This window comes from Lacerta agilis, chromosome 18 (genome assembly GCF_009819535.1).
Source record: "Lacerta agilis isolate rLacAgi1 chromosome 18, rLacAgi1.pri, whole genome shotgun sequence".
Taxonomy (NCBI): domain Eukaryota; kingdom Metazoa; phylum Chordata; class Lepidosauria; order Squamata; family Lacertidae; genus Lacerta; species Lacerta agilis.
Window position 1 is genome coordinate 7880169 of NC_046329.1, and position 22131 is coordinate 7902299.

The 22131-nt window shown below is 48.1% G+C and overlaps 1 protein-coding gene across 2 annotated transcripts in view; it reads left to right on the plus strand.

Annotated features, from left to right (window-relative positions):
- The window catches only part of BSG (basigin (Ok blood group)), a 34921-nt gene extending 16108 nt beyond the window's left edge, over window positions 1-18813 (plus strand). For both annotated transcript variants that reach the window (XM_033136527.1, XM_033136528.1), the window contains 7 exons: window positions 2520-2679; window positions 7753-7841; window positions 9237-9373; window positions 11712-11988; window positions 15621-15645; window positions 17147-17216; window positions 18648-18813. In XM_033136527.1, coding sequence (XP_032992418.1) covers window positions 2520-2679; window positions 7753-7841; window positions 9237-9373; window positions 11712-11988; window positions 15621-15645; window positions 17147-17204 — 746 coding nt within the window. In that variant the 3' untranslated portion in view covers window positions 17205-17216; window positions 18648-18813. The remainder of the gene's footprint in view (window positions 1-2519; window positions 2680-7752; window positions 7842-9236; window positions 9374-11711; window positions 11989-15620; window positions 15646-17146; window positions 17217-18647) is intronic.
- The last annotated feature ends 3318 nt before the right edge of the window (window positions 18814-22131 follow it).

The following is a 22131-nucleotide window of genomic DNA, read 5'->3' on the forward strand; positions in this document are numbered from 1 at the left end:
CTTGTCAGTGGTTTTCAAATTCCGTTTGGCAGAGCATCTGCTTTGCATGCAGGAAGAAATCCTGGGTTCATTCCTCAGTGGCAGCATCTCCAGGTAGGGAATGTCCCCCTGCCTGAAACCATGGAGAACCTGAGTCAGTATAAAGCAGCTTCCTGTGTTCCTTGGAAGCTTATTGGGGGTTCCCTAATGAGAAGATAGAGGGACGTGGGTGGCGCTGTGGGTTAAACCACAGAGCCTAGGGCTTGCCAGTCAGAAGGTCGGCGGTTCGAATCCCCACGACGGGGTGAGTTCCCATTGCTCAGGCCCTGCTCCTGCCAACCTAGCAGTTCGAAAGCACGCAGTGCAAGTAGATAAATAGGTACTGCTCTGGCGGGAAGGTAAACGGCGTTTCCGTGCGCTGCTCTGGTTCTTCAGAAGTGGCTTTGTCATGCTGGCCACATGACCTGGAAGCTGTCTGCGGACAAACGCCGGCTCCCTCAGCCAGTAAAGCGAGATGAGCGCCACAACCCTAGAGTCGTCCGCGACTGGACCTAATGGTCAGGGGTCCCTTTACCCTTACCTTTAATGAGAAGATCCATAAAGACAGGTATTAAAGCTTTCTTTCCCTATGATGCGCAGGCATGGGTTTAAAGTACACACTTTAAAGTGCTGACGGTGCTACCCAGCAGAGCTGGCCAAGGGCCACTTATGAACTGTATGCAGGCATCAGGCTTGTGGGATCTGCTTTTAATTTTTATTGGCACTCCCAAGATTCACCAACCATGGGGCCATATGTTTAGGGTTGTATCCAACCCACCTAAGGGGCATACCTGACTTAGGGCCATTAATTTCAGTGGGTTCAATCAGAGTATGACAGAGTTGGATACAACACTTAAAATGTAAAAATTTTGGGGTCCAGGAATTTGTTTTTGAAATTCAGAACCAAACTGAGCTCAGAGTCCTTCCACACAGCAGTCCTTACCCTGAGTTTCCTTCCAATCAGCAGCTTGGTTTAGGGCAGGGAAGAATTCAGTTTGCAACTGGGAGTCAGGAATCGCTTTAGGTTTTATTGGTAGGTCCATATTTATCTATCTTTCTCACCCCCACAGTTGCTTCTGCGGTGGACTGGGAATTCCCTGCCAGGTGTCCAGAGCTCAGTGCAGGAAACAATTCTCCAAACGTCAAACTTTGAAAACCACTGCTGTATTGACGGCTGGAAAAATAAATAATAATGTTTCTTGGTAAATGGAAATATCCTTCTTTTCAGAGAGGCAAATCTCAAGTGTGTCTTTCAGCCCTGTAGAGTCCCCTGTCTCTGAGGAGAAAGGGCTGGGTGGGGGATTTGTCAAGCATCTGTTCGGTTATTGAGGGTGGGGGATGTCTGCAAAAATTGCCTTGAAATTGAAACTCTGCTTGGCCATGGATATGCTCCAGGGATTCGTTTTAGGTGGGGGCAAAGCAGCCTGTTTTAACTGTTAACCTCTTCAAAGGTTTGGGTCCCCGTTTCCAGGAGGTTTCATATGAAATGGCTCCTTCGCAGGCCAGTATAGGTCATGACCGTTTACTCGCTGGCTGCAGCGAATTCCCCCAGAAAAAGAGCAAATGTAAAAACTGTCACATGAGACCCATGTCCAACAGACATTGAGAACAAATGGTCCTTGGGCGCAGACCAGTTGCTGTAAGTTGTTGCCCTCCTTGCCAGCATTTCACTGCACTTCAAAAGGTACTGAGTAGGAATCTCCCGCTGGCAGTTCTGCTACTACCAAAGTTGCTGGCCTCCTCGCCCGTACCTCCAGCTTCAAGAATCTCAGCAGACTGCTGCTGTCGCTGCTACCTGGCCATTTTGTAAATTATTTTACACGTGCAGAGGGGCAATTTCACTTCATGAGAGTCGGTTGATGGAATCCAAGATGTTTGGATGTGGGTGGAGTGCGTGTACCGAATGCCTAATTCCTCTTTAATTCCATAAACCCGCAAACTTTGTACCCAGAAGAAATGATGCAAACTGGCCAGATGTGCATGTAAACCTGCTTGACTTCTCAATCTTGGCAGCAATTATTGGCATCGGACTGGACTGGAATAGCCGTGAGCACGGGAAGCTTCCTCTGCCTCCTAAGCTCTCTGGAGGCTTGTGCTGAAGCCCACTTGGGGCTCACCTCACGTTTTCACAGTCATACGACCAACAAGCACATACATGAGCCTTTAAGGTTAGGTGCTATGCAAAGCCTAGGCCCAGGCCCTTTCCCACACCATTGCCCTCAAGATGCTTTGGACTACAACTCCCATGTAAGCTGCAGCCAGCACACTGGGAGTTGTAGTCCAATGCCTCTGGAAGGCAGTTTTGGGAAGGGCAGGCCTAGAAACAAGCCATTATGTGATAACCAGGCTACTTTACCTCTGCTTACAGGTGACTGAACTCCACGCTGCAACTGTGTCCTTTCCCACCACCCCTTTCTCTTCTGAAAGCAGCCCGCCTTGGCTACGTCTTCCTAACTTTCTCTCTTACCTTCCTTCTTTCCCCCAAAATATCGACAACGCAGGGGCCAAAATCTCAGCCACTCCCGAGGTGACTGCCGGCTCGAACGTGATCATTTCCTGCAACATCACCGAACCGCCAACCGCCGTCAAAGGCCACTACTGGGAGAAGGGGGGAACGAGGCTTGATACGAATGAGACTTCACCAGAATTTACCTCATACCTGTAGGTATCTTTTAATGTATATATTTTTGCCGGGTGGGGGAGGCATTGTTTAGCATGTTCTCTTCCATGCCAACAAGCTCTCTGGGTGAGCAATTCTTTCTAAATCCAGAACAGATCAGATAAATTTATTATGAACGTAAGTAAAGCCTGGCTGAATCAGGCCAATGGCCCATCTAGTCCAGCATCCTGTTCTCACAGGAGCCAACCAGATGCCCATTATGGGAAGCCTGCAGGCAGGGCCCAAGGGCAACGTCAAACTTTTTTTAAAAAAAAAAAAAAAGAAAGGGCTTGAATGTACTGATGCTGCCAGAAGGAATTCGCTGTAGGGCAGGCTGGGAGACTGACTGGCCCAAATTCACCCAGTGAGCTTCATAACTGAGTGGGGATTCGAAACTGGGTCTTTCGGGTCATAGTCCAACCCTGAAATCAATACAGGCAACTCCCCATTTATGTGGGGGTTATGTTCCAAAGCACTGCATATTGGGAACACCATTGACAAAGCCTGCAAAGACCCTCTGGAAACCCTTGAAAAACACTTTTAAAAAACCAGCAGCACTCCTTGGATTGCACTTGCAAAGGCTTCTGGGATTGCTGGATGCTGTTTTCACACCGGTTTGCCGTTTTCACACTCTTTGGGGGCCATTTTTGCTCCTTTAAGTGCCACTTCCAGGTTTGCGGTGATATGCATGTCTTGAACGCACATACCGGTGGAGAGCTGACTCTAATGCTCCTCTAGGCAAACCAAAACTTTAGGGTCACCTCCTTGTTTTTCTTTCCCTCCAACACCATCTCATGCTCATAGGGATCTGCCAAATCAGGTCATTGGTGCACCTATCTCATTATTGTCTGTTCTGACAGCCAAAAGCTCTCCAGGATCAGTCTCTCAGCCCCACCTGGGTATGCTGTAGGGATTTGAACCCAGCACCTTCTGTGCTCTGCTTTTGCGCCACAGCCCATAAATTTAGTTGGAAGGCAAGCCTCATTGTTTTCAGTATTGCATATTCTCCGGTAAGTGCACAGGATTGTAGCTTGACCTTGACTTTGCCATGGGGGATCCCTGCTGTCCTCATCAATGCCAGACCATTGGCGCTCTGGAAGGGAACAGCTTCTTGTTTTGGTACCGTCCAATGGAGCCTCTTGGAATTCCCCCCCCCCCCCCAGTCCCTGCCTCTCCCTATCTAGCTTGAGCTGTTGGGGGTAGAAGGAATTACTTCCCTTCTGAAGCTCAATGCAAAGCGTGAGAGAGAGGCTGGGTGTTGTTCTTTTCTGCCTGAGAGCAGTAAAACACTCCCTGTGGCAAAGTCAACAAGTAGAACTGCGGATTCCCTGTTTGCCTTGCTTTATTATTGCACTTGTCCTGAAGAGCATTTGGGTCCCCTGAAGGAGGGACAGGGAACCTTTTTTTGAGCCCAAGGTTCTGAGCTGAGGTGGGGTGGGGTGAGAGTCAAAAGTGGGCAGAGTAGCACATGCATATTCCCCCTGTGTAGAGGACACTAGTTTCTATGCACACCACCTTTGTGTCCTCCATCCAGGCAAGCGAGAGTCGTACTCAGAGTTAAGGACACTTTTCCGGCCAGTCAGAAACACTTGAAGAGGGTATGAATCAGGCTGGGTGATGGGTGTAGCCTTGGGAGATTCTCTAGGGCCACATTCAGCCCCCTTTTCCTGAGCCTTAAAAGGCTTCTATCTAGTTTTGTTCTAAATGCTGTGTAACGGTTTAGCAGTATTTTGCCAGGACTGCTGGGGAAGGGAGAGTGGGACGAGACCCCATATTTGAGAAGATCATAAACTTCCTCCTCTACAGGAGAAGGCAGCACATGCTGTTCCTCGCAAGTCCTGTTCCTAACCTGCTTGTACAACTCTGCATTCTGGCTGTGCGTTGCTGGTGTTTGATAACTGGCTCGACAATGACAGGTTCCGCCAGGCAGCCTCATTGAAACAAAGGAATAAACCCATTGGGGAGAGTGTAGGAATGCTTGCTGCTGGGCCCCCTGTGGAGTCTTCATGCACTGCGCCAACTTAAAAAAAACACAACCCCAACACAATGCCTTTTCCTGGTAAACAAGATACAGAGGCCAGGAGAAAGTGACCTCAGTTATTCAGCCTCTTTGTGAGACCCACGGCAGGTAGCATTCCCTTCTATCGGCCTCCCCCTTTACAAGAAATGAGATTAAGACAAAACAGCAGGAAGAACTCTCTGACAGTAAGAGCTGTGCGACAGTGGAATGGACTCCCTCAGGAGGTTGTGGACTCTCCTTCCTTGGGGGTCTTTAAGCAGAGGTTGGATGGCCATCTATCATGGGTGCTTTAGTTGAGATTCCTGCTTTGCAGGCGGCTGGACGACCCTTTGTGCTTCCTTCCAACTCTGTGATTCTATGAGCAGCTTGACTCGGTCAAATTCTGTGCTTATATTTCAACACACCGCTTCATACGTTTTTCCTCTCATGCTGAAGGGCAGAGTGCTGAATGCTCTTTGTGCGGACTGATCTGCCGTGCAAGAGATTGTACACCTTGTATTCTGAATCTAGGGGAGAGGATCCCCGCAGAAAACTAACCTTCACTGTAGGTCCAATGTCACATTTCCTTCTGCCTTCGAAGCCTCCCCATGACAGCTCCATTGCCCTGGACGTCTGGGTTCCTGTGAACTGAAATGCCAGCCCTCGCTGCAATGGCGGTGTGGACTGTCCACCCCCATTAGTCTCCCTCTTGCCCACCCACCCTGCTGGCAGAAGTCCATCTGGCAGGAGAGGAGTCACGTCCTTTTCCACGCAGCAGCCGAGCAGACGTGCCTCTCTCCCCATAGCAACAGGGAGCTGAGTGAGGATTAAAAGTATTTATCTTTCCCCACCGCCCGCCAGCAGCCCTCTCTCATGCCCTCAATTCTCTGACTGGGCTCTCTGTCTGCATTTGTTGAAATCAAAGGGGAAGAGGAAAGAGCTCCAGACCCGCTAGAGATCTAACAAAATGGGGCCTTCCCCCTGCGTTGTCGTCATCCCCCCCCCCCCGAAGGTTCTGCCTTCCTTTCGTACAGCACAGCAACCCTCCCTCTCCAAAATAATTGATATGGTGTGTGTGTGTTTGTGTTTGGGAGGTCTGGCTAATCCATGAAATCCGGTCTGAACAAGCTTCCTAACTGGGATGCCATTCTCTCTGGGCTCAAGGTGGATAAATATTTTCTTCCCACCCCGCCAAGTGATTTCCCCTTCCTGTGTCACTGATTTTTTTTTTTTAAGCTCTTGATTTGTGTGTGGGAATCTCACTCTGGGTGGGGGAGGGGGTGGATTCTGAACGGAATTAGCCTCCTGCCCTCATCACATGGCACTCGGTTCCTCTTGTAGCCTCTTCTGGGAGATTACTCAGGAGTAAATATATTAGGCCTTTCCCCCCTTTGACCTGCCTTTTCACTTGGGGAGGTGATCACAGACGCAGGGTTTTAATTGGGCAAGATGCGATTTGCTGCCTACAGCCTGCTGCTAAATGGTTTTACATTGTGTTATAGTGTTTACAGTGTCAGACTAGGACAGGCTTCCTCAAACTCAGCCCTCCTGATGTTTTTTGGCCTACAACTCCCATGATCCCTAGCTAGCAGGACCAGTGGTCAGGGATGATGGGAATTGTAGTCTCAAAACATCTGGAGGGCTGAGTTTGAGGAAGCCTGGACTAAGACCTGGGAGACCAGAGTTCGAATCCCACCCCCCAGCCATAAAGCTCACTGGCTGACCTTGGTGGCAAGTCTCACTGCCAACCTACCTTACAGGGTAGTTGTGGGAATTATATGAGGAGGGGGGAAAGAACCCATGTACACCACCCTGAGAAAAAGGTGGGATATAAATCTTCAGTTGTGACTTGCCCATACCAAAAAATAAAAATAAAAAATGCAGGGCAATCATCATCATCATTATTACTACTATTCTACTTGTCTATTGCCTGCCCTTCACTGTATGGTCCCAGGCTGGTTGCCACATGAAGACACAAAATTTAAAATAGTTTAAAAAAACTTAAAACTGCAAAATTAAAGTGGGTCCAAGAAAATAAGTGACAAAAGCCAAAGTGAAGAGATGCATCTTCAGCATTCTACAGAAGTTATATAATGAAGGTTCCAGGTGCACCGCTGCAGAGAGGGAGTTGCACAGGTTAGGGGCAGCCACAGAGAGTGCCCTTTGCCAGGCTGCCTCTGCCAGCCACTGCCCGCCCGCCTCTGAGGGTGGAGTTTCCCACACAGTTCTCTCTCCTTCGGCCGTGTCTGCTGCTCACAGAAGACAACTTCAGCCTCCTCTTCCTCGTGGTGTCCAACCAGGTGTCTTTAGGAGCTCAAAACAGGTTGCCCTCACCTATTGACTGGCCCCAGCTACTGGTACTCAGGGATAGAAGAAGATCCTTTTAAGCACCCCAGAAGGAGCCCTGTTGGATCGGGCAAAACAGCCCCCATCCTAATTCATCATCCTGTTCTCCAACCGTGGGCTGCTGGCTGCCTTTGAGAAGCCCACCCCCCCATTGGGACATGAAAAGTCAGTAGCCCTCTGCTGCTTCTGGCAACTGGCATTCCGAGGTAAACTGCCCCTAAACCTCTGTCTGCAACTACCTTATATATCTTTAGGCACCGGCAAAAACGTTCCTCTTCAATCAGGCCTTTGGCTGATTAATATTCTGCAGTCTTTTACATGTGTTTGTGTGTGGTGGTGGTGGTGGAGGTACTGTTTTGCTGTTTCTGTTTTAACTATTTATATGTGCTTTTATGTTGTGAACCGCCCTGGGATCTTTTGATGGAGGGCAGTATATAAATCTAATTAATAAATAAAGCAAATAATCCTGGAAGTTCCTTTCAGCTGCTATAGACAATAGCAGCTAGTAGGCATTTACTTAATCTTTTTAGACACCTCACCTAACTGCCATGACCACATCTTGTGGTAGCAAACTCCATAAACGACAGAAGATAGCTCGAGGGTCACAGACGAGCCCCACATCCCACCCCAATCTTGGCCCAGAAAAATTAAGGGTGGTTGTGTTCTCATGTAGCGATAACTGGGGTGTGCTCTGCTCGTCTTTCTGCTGACATGTTTTGTTTCATTCCAGAATCCCCAAAGTGGACCACGACACCTCAGGGGAGTACCACTGCATCTTCGAAACCGTTCCCCTTTCCAAAGCAACTGTATACGTGAAAGGTGAGGTCTGCGGGGGAACCCAAACACTCATCCTGTTTCTGCCTTCTCCAGCCGCTGTTGTATCATTGCTAAACATGGGCCAAAGGATTTGGGGGGGGGGGTAACGTGGGTACTTTTGCTGGTGATTGAACTGCTCCTGGTCCTCTCAGCTTTCTGTCCATGTCAAGAAGCATACCCGCTTGCCCTTGTTCTTTGGGCACTGATGGAGGTGCCCGAGGGTTGTGTCCAACATTCGTTCTGCTCAGAGTAGACCCATTGGGATTAATGGGCATGGCTACTCTTAGGGAAAGGACACTAGCTCAGTGGCTTGCATGCCAAAGGTACCTTGTTCAATCCCCAGGGGCATTTGCAAGTAGGGCTGGGAGGGAATCCCTGCCTGAAACCCTGGAGGACCACTGCCAATCAGTGTAGACATTACTGAGCTTGGTGGACCAATGGGGTGATTCAGTATAAGGCCGTTTCCTCGGGCCTTTTCATTTCAGTGGGTCTGCTCTGAGCATGAGCTTGTTGGACGCAAGCCCTTTTTGCCTGAAGCTGTTCTACCCCGCTTGCTCCCAGAGCAACTTGCAAAGGTCAGTGGTAGTAAAGGCGGTTCTTGCCCTCAGGATTGCAGTCTTAAAGATCATAGCTCAGTGAATTGTAGAGTTGGAAGGGACCACGAGGATCATCTGGTCCAGCCCCCTGCAATGCAGGAATCTTTCACCCAGTGTGGGGCTCGAACCCACAACCCTGAGATTAAGAGTGTCACGCTCTACCGACTGGGCTATCTGGAAGCACACATGGAAAGAAAGCGTGGGTGGAAGGAGGAAAGTGGGGAAATGGTAGATTGCCTACTTTTGCACACAGAAGATCCCAGTTTCCGTCCATGACATTTAATGACTGGTGTTTCAATGTATTTTTAATCTTTTGTTGGAAGCCGCCTAGAGTGGCTGGGAAAACCCAGCCAGATGGGCGGAGTATAAATAATAAATTATTATTAATATAGTATGTGTGGCCTAGGGAGTCTACCCACCCCTCATCTGAATCCATGGCAAAGCCACTGCCAGCCCATGTAAGCAGCATTGAATCAGAGGAACCAGCAGTCAGATTGTACGATGAGGCAGATTCAGATGCCCCTGCAGTCCTACAAATGCACCTGTGAAAGTTAGCTTTTACTAGCCCATCTGCCTACATTTTCACCCATGCACGTCACTCGTGACCTCAGTAGCTTGTCAGGGGGCAGGGAGAGAGAGGAACCAGTTTGCCAAAAATCCCCTCCCTCGACGCTAACACTAATTTTTAACTCGCTTTCATAAGCAGCCAGCTATCCTTGGCCCTTGCTGCTCACCTGTTCTCCTCGGGTACCTCATTGCCAGCTGTCCTTCATCTTGCTTGCGCCTCTTCCTTCATTTGCAGTGAAGCCACACGTGTATGCCTACAAGAAGACAGAGCATGGGAACGAGGGGGACACAGGCATGCTGGTCTGCAAGAGCTCCTCATACCCTCCTGTTACCCAGTGGAATTGGTTCAAGGTGGTCGGAGATGTGTCCCAGGTGAGTCTCTTGGCCAAAGCAAACATTTCCCCATCCTCCACGCTCCACTGCTTCTGTTTTCCTCCCTTTGTAAAGTAGCTCAGTGGTTCTGTTCAGTGACGGGGAGCCGACCACCCCCGCTTTCTAATTAACATGGCGGCAAATGCAAGGCAGCCTCTGTCTGCACAGGTTTCTTTTGATGCTAAGGAAGCCTTTGATCGTGTGCAGTGGGGCTTTCTGTGACCTCCTCCCCACCATGCATAAACCATCTTCCCCACCTCATTTCTTCAAGTGTACCCAAGCAATAAGTTGTGGCCTGTGCTCAGAACTAATACAACTGAAGCCAGGAGTGAGGCAGGAGCGGCCACCATATCAGCCATGCTTTTTGATCTAGTCCCTAGCATGCTTCATTAACCAACCCACTAAAATTAAAGGGTGTTGCAGTGGCCAAACGGGAATACAAGGTGGCTCTTTTCGCAGACCCCACCCTGCTCTTTTTAAACAGACCCGCAGAACTCCAGCCCTAAATTATGATTGTCCGTTAGGCAATTTGAGCCACCTGCCCTGATATAAAATTGACCAGTAGAAGCAGTGACCAAACAGCAGGGACTAGTAGGCAGCCGCCTCACAGACTGGACCTTAAAGATTGATCTTTCATCCTTAGGTTTCCCCGTAGCTAGGCAAATTGACCAAGGCATAAAAATAAATGTGGAAGAAGCACTTGCAAAAATAAATATGGACTTGGGCAGAACTTACTGTAAATAAGCATAATTAAGTGAATGTTGTGCCCATGTGTCCTTAGGGATCTCCCACTCACAGTCACGCAAAACTACAGGTGAAACTTGAAAAAATAGAATATTGTGGAAAGGGGCATTTCATTCAGTAATTCAACTTAAAAGGTGAAACTAATATATGAGATAGACTCATGACATTGTTTTCATTAGCTACTGGAGTTTAATAGATGAGATAGACTCGTGACATGCAAAGCGAGATATGTCAAGCCTTTATTTGTTATAATTGTGATGAGTATGGCGTACAGCTGATGAGAACCCCAAATTAACAATCTCAACTTTGGGGTTTTCATCAGCTGTACGCCATAACCATCCCAATTATAACAAACAAAGGCTTGACATATCTCACTTTGCGTGTCACGAGTCTATCTCATATATTAAACTCCAGTAGCTAATGAAAACAATTGCTTACATAAATGGACTTTTCCACGATATTCTAATTTTTCGAGTTTCACCTGTACTTTCTGGCAAATCAGCCAGCTATTTTGATTTTGTTTTTCTGGGGGACTGACGTGTGCCAAACTCCAGCTCCCAGTGACCAACGGTGGCTTTAACCTCCCAAATGTAGCAAAAAACATACCAGATTGCAAAAGCTAGATGCCGGCAACAGTAAGGAGGCTAGGAAATCTGTTAATGGGCATGGATGGAATGGGATAACCCAGCCCCTCTGGAGTTGGGCAGCAGGCTGTAAGCATCCAATAAACGATCCTTCGACATTAGAAAGACAGACCACCCCAAGCACAGGAATTTGCAGCTAGCACCCCTTGAGAAAATTCTGTTAAATAACCAAATGGCAGAGATGAAAATACTGCAGCTAATTTTTTTAAAGGGCATATGATCAGAGAGAGAGGGGAACTTGGTGGAGGGGACTCAGGACCGTATGATTATAGTAATGTGAAGAACCTTATAAGCCACAGTGTGGTTGTTGTTTTTTTAAGATAAATTAGGTGATAATAAAGGAACTAACCACGACAGCAGGTCTAAGAGACACTACAACCTTCAATTATAATGCTACCTGTTCCACAATAGCTTTATTTAAGACCCCTCAAGGAACGTATTCAAAGATGCTTAAAGATTTGGGAAACCGCTGCTTAAGGAGATCGGGTATTTATTCTCTAACCAGCCCCTTGATAAAATCTACAGTCAAACAATGCACGTTTCGCATGCTTAAGTGGTTGCAAAGGTAGAACTTAATCCTTTAAGGGGAACTTTGGCAAACCTGTCCTCTCTTGATCTTCAAAGGTAAAATGTTGAAGTTTGGCAACAGATCTGCCCTTCTGGACTTGGGTATTGCTAGACATTTCAGCTTCAGCAAACATCTGTTAGAGGCAAACCCAGTCAGGACTGTTTACTATGGCGTACAGGGCCTCTCAGCCGACATATGTAGCTCTTCCACTTCCATAACTTTTGGGTTATTAGCAGCCCCTTGTTGCTTATGGCCACCACGAGACCTAGCGCAACGCTGAGTTCACCCAGGATTGTGGATTTCGAAGAAACTTGCCCCTCGATTCAAAGCACTGCCCTAGCAGACGACACCGAACCCTTTTCTTTTCCTCCTCCTCCCCCAGCCTATCGTCAACGGCTCCGAGGACCGGTTCTTCATCAAGTCTGATGGTAACAAGACAGAGCTTCGGATCCTCTCCCTGAACCTCGAGAAGGACCCAGGCGACTACATGTGCAACGGCACCAACGAGAAGGGCGAGGGGGACGCTGTGATCAGCTTACGGGTGCGCAGCCGCCTGGCAGCTCTTTGGCCGTTCCTGGGGATCGTGGCTGAAGTGCTGGTCCTCGTCACTATCATCTTCATCTACGAGAAGAGGAGGCAGCCCAACCAGGTCCCTGACGGTAAGTTGCCTGGGGAGGGGTCAGTGAGCCTGTTTTGGGGGACAGGAAACACATGGCTTCTTTCCTTTTAAGAACTGGGTTAGGGCAGGTATAAGGACCTCCTTTAAGGTTATGGTCTGGCTCTACCCCTGAATGGTTAGGTGGTTAGGTGGATCCAGAGAGGATCGCTGCCTTTTTCCAGAGAGGGCCTTTAAAAAAAACAAACACCAAAATCCAAGCCTTGTACCATCTGTCCCTGGGTTGAATAAAAACACTATAGTCTGGCAACATGAACGGTCCCCACACTCAGCATAAGCCCTTAAAGGTGTGCTCAACATTATTGACCCTCGCTCACGCACCCTTGTTTCAGAGTTAGCTTTCCTTCAGATTGACCAGCGTGAAAGGAAATGCCCAAAAGATAAAGAGTTTTTTCTTGAGCAGCATGGCATGTGGGCGTGGAGCAGTCCCGCTTTTGCAGAACGGATTCCCTGTGGCCTACCAAACCATCCTTTTCGATTCCAGTGTCCAGGCTGTGAGTGCTGTTGCTCTTACGCTGTCCAAAAACAGTAGGGGGGGCATTGGCAGGCTTTGTTGAGAGTGTGCAGGTTGGAGAAGATGCAGGGGGATGGAGAGCCGACCAAAGTGGGCCACAATCTTACTCCCCACCCCTCACCCCGTTCAGAAAGAGCTGCCTAGAGAAGGGGTGGTTCTGTGAGGGAGGAAAAAGAGTCCTGGATGGGGGACAAGAAGCTTTAATAGCCACTAGAAATTCTGCTACTTGAGGTTTCACCAATTCCCCTTTCTCTGAGGTCTCCTGAAACAGGCACAGAACTGTCCAAAACAACAGACTGGAGCCTTTAATTTTTATTGGAAGTATCCATAGTCCCTATAAAACAGCTCTGTGCATCCTATTATTGGGTGTTTCTTTCTGCAGATCTGCTGTGCTTTTCTTCACCCTTTTTTCTCCGATGCAGATATGCCCTTTTCAACTGCATTCCATCCCCCCCCCCCCAAACACACACACTCTTCCTCTGCAGTGTAGGGCTAAGAACACACTTGGCTGTTTTTTCTAAACTTATCTCTGTGTTTTGCATCTCCCCCCCCCCCTTCACTAATATATGACGTCGCTACAGGACTTCATATACAAAATCGGCCAGGCACAAGAATAGTTTTTTCCCTTGTGCCATTAAATTGTTAAATTCGTAGTTGTATAGCTTAAGGGGAGGTAAAATATGGGTGGGGTTTCTTTACTTCTTTGTATTGTGAGAGGAACAGTGTCTGTATGTTTACATTGCAATGTAGCCGAAACAAATTCCAAGTATGTTGGAAAATGTACTTGGCCAATAATAAATTATTCCTATTCCTATTCCTATTCCTATTCCTATGCAGTCGCCATCTTCAGGGATTTAGACTCCTGAAAGCTCTACTTTGAAATATCTGCCATGCAGAGGAGGCCCACTGGACTCCATGTCTCACCAGTCCCAGTATGGCCGGTAGCAAAGGGTAATGGGAGTTGTAGTGCAGTACCAGCACCCAGGGGGCCACAAGCTCGCCACCCACACTTTACAGTGTGGATTTATGTAATGAATCTCTTGCTCCTAAATGCTGTGTTGAGAACAAAAAACAAAAAGCTTCTTAGGGCTACGTTCAGCCACAAAGTTCACCAGGTGACATTGGGCCAATTGTCTGATCATAGAGCGGATAAGACAGTACAAACCCCCAATGGGGTAAAGGAGGTTTGTGTGTTCAGAAAACCAAAACCTTATCTCTGTGGTGTGGTGTGTCCTTGCTGGCATTATCTTTGCACTCTTCCTTCCTCTTCTTCGGCTGCATGTTATCTGCTTGTGGTAAGTGAAAGAGCCAGCGCCAAGCATCGCCCGCTTCCCCATGTTTTGGTGACGGTCTTACCTGCTGTGTGTGCGAGAGAAGACATCTAGCAGCCCTATGCTAATTTCCAGTGGCAGGATTTAAAACTCAAGAGCAGTGGAAGAAGCCGTGTCCCTCCCAGATGTTTCTGGACTCCACAACTCTTTAACTCGCATGATCAACCCTTAACTTGAGGACTGCTGAGAATCCAGTTATATTGGGAGGGTGACAGGGTCCCTGCCTCTATTGTGAAAAATAGGGAGAAGTCTTGGCTCTGATAGGCATGGAGCGCTTCTCTGCCCATCAGATGGTGGCAGATTGCAGCAGGGTGTCCACCTGAAAGGGTCTGTGTGTGCTCCCGCAACGCCACCAGCAGCCATTTCCCTCTAGCTCATAGTCCTGTTTCTTTGTGCTGTTGTGGTGGTTCAGTCCAGAAATGTGGAGACCCTTTTTGTTGTGCTTCAACCTTCAAACAGCCTCTTTGCTTGCTTGCTTGGATGTGCTTTCCTGGTGTGGAGTCGGCAGTCTGCCACACCAGCAGAGTTGGGGAGCCTGGGAACTTAAGATTTCCCAGGTCTCCCTTTCTCTCTAAACCTTACAAAGCCCAGAATGGCCAGCCCTTGTTATATCAGCAGTAAAATGGAGGTGAACTTGAGAGAGGGTTTTTTGTCCTAAGAGGATGGAGGGAGATACCCACGTATGCACAGAATTTTGCATTTTAAACACACATGCTCCTTTGAGGATAGAGTGCAGAGGTGCAAGCCTATTAGAATGGGGAACCTAATATGAACAAAATCTTGGTTTGGCTGAATTTTTTACATACAGGAATGGTCTGTGCAGCTTGCCCCAGGCCCTTCTGCCTCCAAGCCATGTTGGCTGAAAGAGGCAGAGAATATTCCTGATAGTATCATTTTATAGCCTTGGCGGCACCCACTTGAATGCACTTGAATGCAGATCAGCAGCACTACCACCATGTGCAAATACATAAAAGATGAAGAAATGGGTCCCTACATGCACATTTGGGTTAAAGGCTGACAAGCCTCTGCTTAAAGACCTCCAAAAAAGGAGACTCCACCACACTCTTTGGCAGCAAATTCCACTGTTGAACAGCTCTTACTGTCAGGAAATTTTTCCTAATGTTTAGGTGGAATCTTCTTTCTTGTAGTTTGAATCCATGGCTCCCTACACCAAGGTTGCAGTTGCTAAAACCTAATGCCTAGTTGCCATTTGGGGTGGGGGCAAGGCAGCTCTAAAGTCTTTTTTCAAAGGATGGCCTGGCTATGCTTGATTCTCAGTTAAACATCTAGCTAGTCCAGGTGACAAGCTTGAGCTAAGTTAAGAGCTTTGAGAACTTAGAAGAAAAGTCCCTTGATCCAGGAATATTCTGTTGGGAGTCGGGGTATAAATAAATTTATTATTATTATTATTATTATTATTATTATTATTATTATTATTACTACTACTACTACTGCTGCTGCTGCTGCTCAGGCTGCACAAAAAAGAAATTAGGTTCCAGAAATCCATTCTGATTGTGTATTAGTGTGTGAAAACATGCCCAGATCCCCATATGGTAGAGGTGTCAGGTGGCATCCTGGTCTTCAGGTATCTTCCCTTGGCCGCAAGTGGCCAATAGCCAGGTGCAAAATGCGTGTGGCTAATTTCAAAATGTAGGTGTCTTTAGGAAGGCAGGGGTGGCGGGTTGGGAATGCGTATGCCAATCATCCAGAACTGGCTTTCTAATCTTGTTTTCCCCTCTTTCCCGCCGCCTTGCTTCCATCTCCCCGAAGATGACGATGGAGGGTCTGCACCACTGTGAGTATCAAGGCACAAACACATGCCCCTTCCTTCTGCCCAACCCCCCCCCCCCCACTCTCTCTCTCATTGGTGGGAAATGGCATTGAAGGGGGCTGCATCTCTTTAACCATTTGAGCAAGCCTGCAGCCTCTTGGAGGGGCTGCATAGTTCCTGGCAAAGCACACAGTTCTATTGGTTGGTTCTTCTCTCTCTCCATTTTTATTTCTAAACTGCTTAGTGGCATTGGAAAAAGCGGGGGGGGGGGGGGGAAGCTGTACTAAACAGCTTTATCTCTCCAAAGATCATATAGCAAGGCTGGAAGTGTCAACTATATGCTTGGCGTGAAAGCTGATAGCTGGGATGGCGAGTCTAGGGCAGATTTTGGGGAGAGAAGAGCCTATCCCTTCATGGGCTGCTGCCAGGTTTAATCGGCGTTCTCTATTTGGAGTCAGACCCACTAGTCTTTCAAGCCCACATACAGTATTTGTTTCCTAAGAGGCTGGGAGCCTCTGCCTAGCTCAGTTGCTTAGAGCATGAGTAGGCAAACTAGGGGCCGGATCCGGCCCACGAACGGTCCGGGTATCAGTGTGTTTTACATGAGTAGAATGTGTCATTTTATTTAAAATGCATCTCTGGGTTATTTGTGGGGCATAGGAATTTGTTCATATTTCCCCCCTCAAAATATGGTCCGGCCCACCACAAGATCAGAGGGACAGTGGACTGGCCCCCTGCTGAAAAAGTTTGCTGACCCCTGGCTTAGAGCAGTATTTTTCAACCTTTTTTGGGCAAGGGCACACTTGTTTTATGAAAAAAATCACGAGGCACACCACCATTAGAAAATGTTAAAAAAATTTAACTCTGTGCCTATATTGACTATATATAAAGTAATTCTCTTGAATAGGAATCAAATAAACACAATTTTTCCCACGGCACACCAGGCAACATCTCGCGGCACACTAGTGTGCCGCGGAACAGTGGTTGAAAAACACTGGCTTAGAGCATGGTGCCAGTAACGCCAAGGTTGCAGCTTTGATCCCCATATGGGACAGCCGCACATTCCTGCATTGCAGGGGGTGGGACGAGATGCTCCTTAGGGCCCCTTCCAACTCTGCATTTCTGTGATTCCATGCCCATCCTGGAAATGTAACCATGCATTGTATGAAAAGGACTGCCTTTCGTGGCAGACCTTGGTGACTCAAATTTTGGGGGTGCCCTATGCAACACCAGAATCTGCCCTTCCCCACCTCTCATGGTTGCGGTGCCCGATGCGGCGCCCCAGAAGCTCGGCACCTGATGTGACTGCAGCGGTTGTGCTCCCCTTGTCTGAATCGTCCAACTAAGCTAGGCCTAAGTTCTAGTATTATTGCAGGAAAGAATTTGGGTGCCTTATATTAATTTGGGTAGGAGGGGGCACTTGGATTTTCCGGCCTTGATGCCTTTTTGTGGCCCACCACCAAGTTTCGTTGATTTCCTCTGGGTCTCACATGTGCTGATTCTTTTCTGTCCCTTTCCCCTACAGGAAGAGCAATGCCTCAAATTATAAGGACAAGAATGTGCGCCAGAGGAACGCAAATTAAGCAGACGGCAAGGTGGGGGTGCAATCTGGGTGCCTGGAAGTGGCAGGGTTGGGGGGCAAGAACTTCCAGAAAGGTACCTACCTTTCCTAGAGATAAAAGCTCTTGCTTGCTTGCTTGCTCTCTCTGGTTCTGGCTTAGGAAATGGCTCTTGAAGCCAGGGGCCTTCATGGTGGTAATCTGTGGGGGAACTGGGTTTGAATCTCCACCTGGACATCACATGCACACACACACCTCATAGGGTATTCTTGGGCCTGTCACACCAGGCAGGGGTGTTGTGAGGGGCAGAGCAAGATTACTCCCCACATATGTCACCCCGAGAAGGGCCCAAGGTAGAAAGGCGGTTGATCAGTTCCATGGGTTAATAATTGTTTGGAGCAAGAGGGAAGGTGATCTAACACTTTATATATTGTCAGTGGTATTCCCAGTGCTCCCCCCCCCAATCCTGCCTATGATGTCATTCCCAATTTACAGATGGGGAAACTTGCGTGTTGAGCTCTGTCGGCAGGGGTGGGGAGGTATTATACAGCCGTACCTTGGAAGTCGAACAGAATTCGTTCTGGAAGTCCGTTCGACTTCCAAAACATTCGGAAACCAAAGCGCGGCTTCTGATTGGCTGCAGGAAGCTCTGGCAGCCAATCAGAAAGCCCGTCGGACATTCAGATTCCAAAGAATGTTCACAAACTGGAACACTTATTTCTGGGTTTGTGGTTTTCGGGAGCCAAAACATCCCAAGTACAAAGGCGTTTGGGATCCAAGGTAAGACTGTAATAACCTAGGAGCAGGACATTTTTAGTTAAATTGCCTTATCCTTGAACCTTTAAACCCAGGGGTGTGGGATACTTGTAACACCTAAATACCAGGAACTGAACTGGTATCTAAACCAGATGTCTTCTGACCACAGCAGCTCCCCCTTGTCCTTTCCATGTAAATCTGAGCAGTGATTCGGTGCAGACATAACCACAGGTTGTACTAACCCCAGTTAAAATCTCAACATGTGCTGTGGAACCATAGCTCTGTCTGCTGAGCTAGGAAGCTCCCGCTCTCTTGAGGGGGGGTTGTATTTCAGGGGAGACCCCGGCAGGACCAGCCAGTAGTCACCTTGCAAATGGAGAATTTTAAGGGTTGGTTTTGCTCAGCGTAACCTTGGCTTGCAAGCCGAGTTTCAAACCACGGTTGCCGATCCTAAATGGAGTGGATCCTTAACCGCAGTTTCGCTTTTCTGACCTAACGCTCAACCATGGGTTATTTAAATAGCTGTTCTTTAAACTCATAATTTTATTCTTTTTGTAAACTGCTTTGGGTTTGTTTTTACAATCAAGCGGCGTACAAATTTCATGAAATTTTCCTTAAAACCGTATTAAGCTATGCCTGTAGCATGCTGAAGAGTCATACACAGTGACGAACTAAGCCTAATTCTACGTCTTCTCTCTCTCTCTCTTTCAGGTGACATGTCAGCTGAGCTGAGCGCTTAGGGTGTTCCTTCCAATCGTCCCATGCCATAGCACCAAGAATATCATAGCGCCCCCTCGCAAAGATCAATTCACTACACGTTTTAAGAGAAACTTAAAATCGTAGAGTAAAATCTTCCTCTTCTTTTTTTTTTTTTAAAACCAGTCCCTTTTTTTAACCTATACATTAGCACATCCCATTTTTAATTTTTATTTCTTTACTGTAGTTCTCACAATTTGAGCCCGGGGGGGGGGGGGACAGGAGGCGTTTTTTGGGAAGGGAAGTTTGAAGGGTGACCCAAGATCTGTCTGCCTTCCCTGCTGCCCCATGTTGGAGGCTTATTTCCCTGGCAGCAAAGCACACGGGAAGCTGATCAAAGCCAGCCCACGCTTCACGATACAGCAAGAGCAGGGCATCTCTCTCTCTCTCTTCTACCCCACCTAAAATGACCCTCAGCTTTGGGGAGGACACCACACCAGACAACCAGCTGCTGGTTTGGCCAGTATAAGACGGAGAACGCAAAAAGGCAAAAGGTTTTGTCTCCTTTTCCACCTCAGCGGCTTCTGTTAGGTCAGAAAATAGCCAGCGCGAGCCCCACTGCCTTTTCTAAGACCCGTAGGGAAGTCTCCCAAGAAACACGCAACTGCTGAAGCCACGCGTGGTCTCCTGTAGCTTCTCTTCCCTGCCCCACACGGCCACCAGCAATGGGTACCACTGCCACAATGATCCTTGTGCTTTTTTCCAGCACCGTGGCTCCTCTAAACCACATCCTTTTTTTCTTTAGGCCCCCTTTCTGGGCCCTTGTAGCTTTCTCTGCAGTGACCCGTTTCAACACTACAAAACAAAACAAAAAAACAGAAACAAATACTGTGTGCCATGACTGATTTCTTAAAAAAAAAATATGGGGGTGAAGCAATCTCGTGTTCTGTCAAAGCTTGGAGTGGCAGCTGAGGGCATGTCACTGCTTGGAAGTATTGTTTCCAGCTGTTTGGGGCTCTGTCCTCTTAAGCTGTTGCTTGTGGGACTTGGGGGGGGGCTAAGAGGGCTATTTGCTGGGTCTGCACCCCCCCTGCCACAACCTCACAGAGCTGCTCCGTTCCCCCAAGTCTGCAACCCTGCAGCGTCTTGAGAAGAGATTCACTCTGTCCTCTCACCCATCCCCTTCCGGTTGCTGGAAATAGCTCACCTGTTTTAAGAGCAAGCTGATTTTCCTCCAAATAAAGCAGATTTACTTTTTCCTCCACCGCCCACCCCCTGCCGTCCCTCTGTGGAGTTGCACATTTCTCTGGGTCACAAATGTCGTTTCTCTGATTCTCTGCTGTCTTAATACCACCAATACCGCTCTCTGATCTGTCTTGCACGGTATTAATCTATGCTGACTGACTGGCAGCGACTTGTCAGCATTTGGGTTCTTGGCACCTTCCTATAAAAACACCGTAAGAGCCTAGTCCTCATGGTGCTGGGGGGAAAGGAGATGATTTAAATTGGAAGCTGCCCTAGCCTAGGCTAAGGTTACCAGATGTCCCCGTTTTCCAGGGACAGTACCCGGATTTACAAATCAGTCCGCATGCAAAATCCATTGAAGTTGAAAAGTGTCACCCGGATTCATTGGGGAAAAAATCTGGTAACCTTACCCTAGGCTGAGGCAGCCCATTGGCCTGTCTAGCTCTGTTGCCTGTTCTGATTTTTGGGGGGGGGGTGTCTCCCAGCCTTTCGGGAGAGAATCCCAGGAACTGTGCCTGAATGCAAGGCAGACGAAAGGGGTAAAAGCGGCGTGGACCCTGCCTCTCCAACTATGGAATGAAATTTGTAGCCAAAGGGCACACCAGGTGAGGGTTTATCCTGAGTGGATGATGAGGATGGGGAAGAGAGAAAGGGGGGGCAATGATGAAGGTGCCTAGCTAGGGCAGAGGAAACTACCTATGAAAAATTGGCATGCCTTCAGGTAGCAGTAGGGGACACTGACCCTAAAGGAGCTTGAGGAAGAGGGAGCTTTTAAAATGAGGACTAGAACCCTGGCATCGGATGTGAGGCTTAAATCATTCAGAAGGAAAAACCCTCCTAAGGGAAGCAGGGTGTGAGAGAAAAGTACAGGAGGGGGAAGTAAGAGGAACTGTTTACTGTCTCACGAATGCAGCAGACAAAACAGGTGGAGATCTCGAGTGTTGAGAACTAGGTAATACTTGGGCTGCCGTACCACAGAGGCAGACTGGAAGTGGGCCATGCAGAGGATTTTAGTCCTGGTTTTTTTTGGGGGGGGGGCCTCCCCCAGAAAGGAAGCTTCAAAACAATAAACCAAGGAACATTTCCAGGACCCATTACCCTGATCACAAAGCCAAAGGTGGTGTTTGCCTTTAAAATGCACAGCAAGAGAGAGTTGGGACTGCCTGCGGGCGCAGAGCTGCATGACCTTTAAAGCCTTTCCTCTGGCACAAGATTTTGACAATAACCTTATCTCCCTTTCCGATCGTCCCTCCCAAGACGCATGATGCAAGCTGCCTGTTTACGAGCTCTCCTTGTTCGCCAGATAGGACAGCGTCCAGCTCTGTCCCCGATGAACTTTGCATGCTCTCTGTGTATATAAACCATGGCTTTTGTAGAAAGCCACCTGTTGGTTTTGAATTTGGACAGCTCCAGCCCATGAATGAAGGCAGGTTGTGGGGAGCATTTATCCTGTGCAGGGGCGCATTCCCTTCTGCACAAAGGTAAAGGGGCCCCTGACCATTGGGTCCAGTCGTGGATGACTGGGGTTGCAGCGCTCATCTCGCTTTACTGGCCGAGGGAGCCGGTGTACAGTTTCTGAGTCATGTGGCCAGCATGACTAAGCCGCTTCTGGCAAACTAGAGCAGTACACGGAAACGCCGTTTACCTTCCTGCTGGAGCAGTACCTATTTATCTACTTGCACTTTTTGGTGAGCTTTCAAGCTACTAGCTCACCCAGTTGCAGGGATTCAAACCGCCAACCTTCTGATCAGCAAGCCCTAGGCTCTGGTTTAACCCACAGCACCACCCGCGTCAGAGGCACATGCAAATGTGCATTAGCAATAACCCATCCCTTTCTTCCAGTGGACAGAAACAATCTGCAATGGGGCAGGGCAAACTGCCTGCCAAAACATTGGGAAGTCGAGGTTTCCCTTTTTTAAGGGTACAGTCACTGAGGGTTGATGGGAAGGGAGCCTGGGACCATAGCCTAATTTCATCTGTGAGAAAAGGAGGCATCTGAAGGGAAAAAAATCTTAAATTGATCTACCTAACTTGCTTCATGCCCTGCTAGGGATGAAACAAACAAATACAAGACTCCAGGTAGAAGTCTTGCATAACAGAGATTTCCCTGCTCCTTGCACTGCAAGCAGAAATGAAAACTAGAAATTTTGCTTCCTTTTAAAAAATATATATAAAAAAGCATAGGATTTGGAATCCTAGGGCGGGCATAGCGTGCTTTCAGTTTCCCCATTACCACTTTTGTTTTAAATATAAA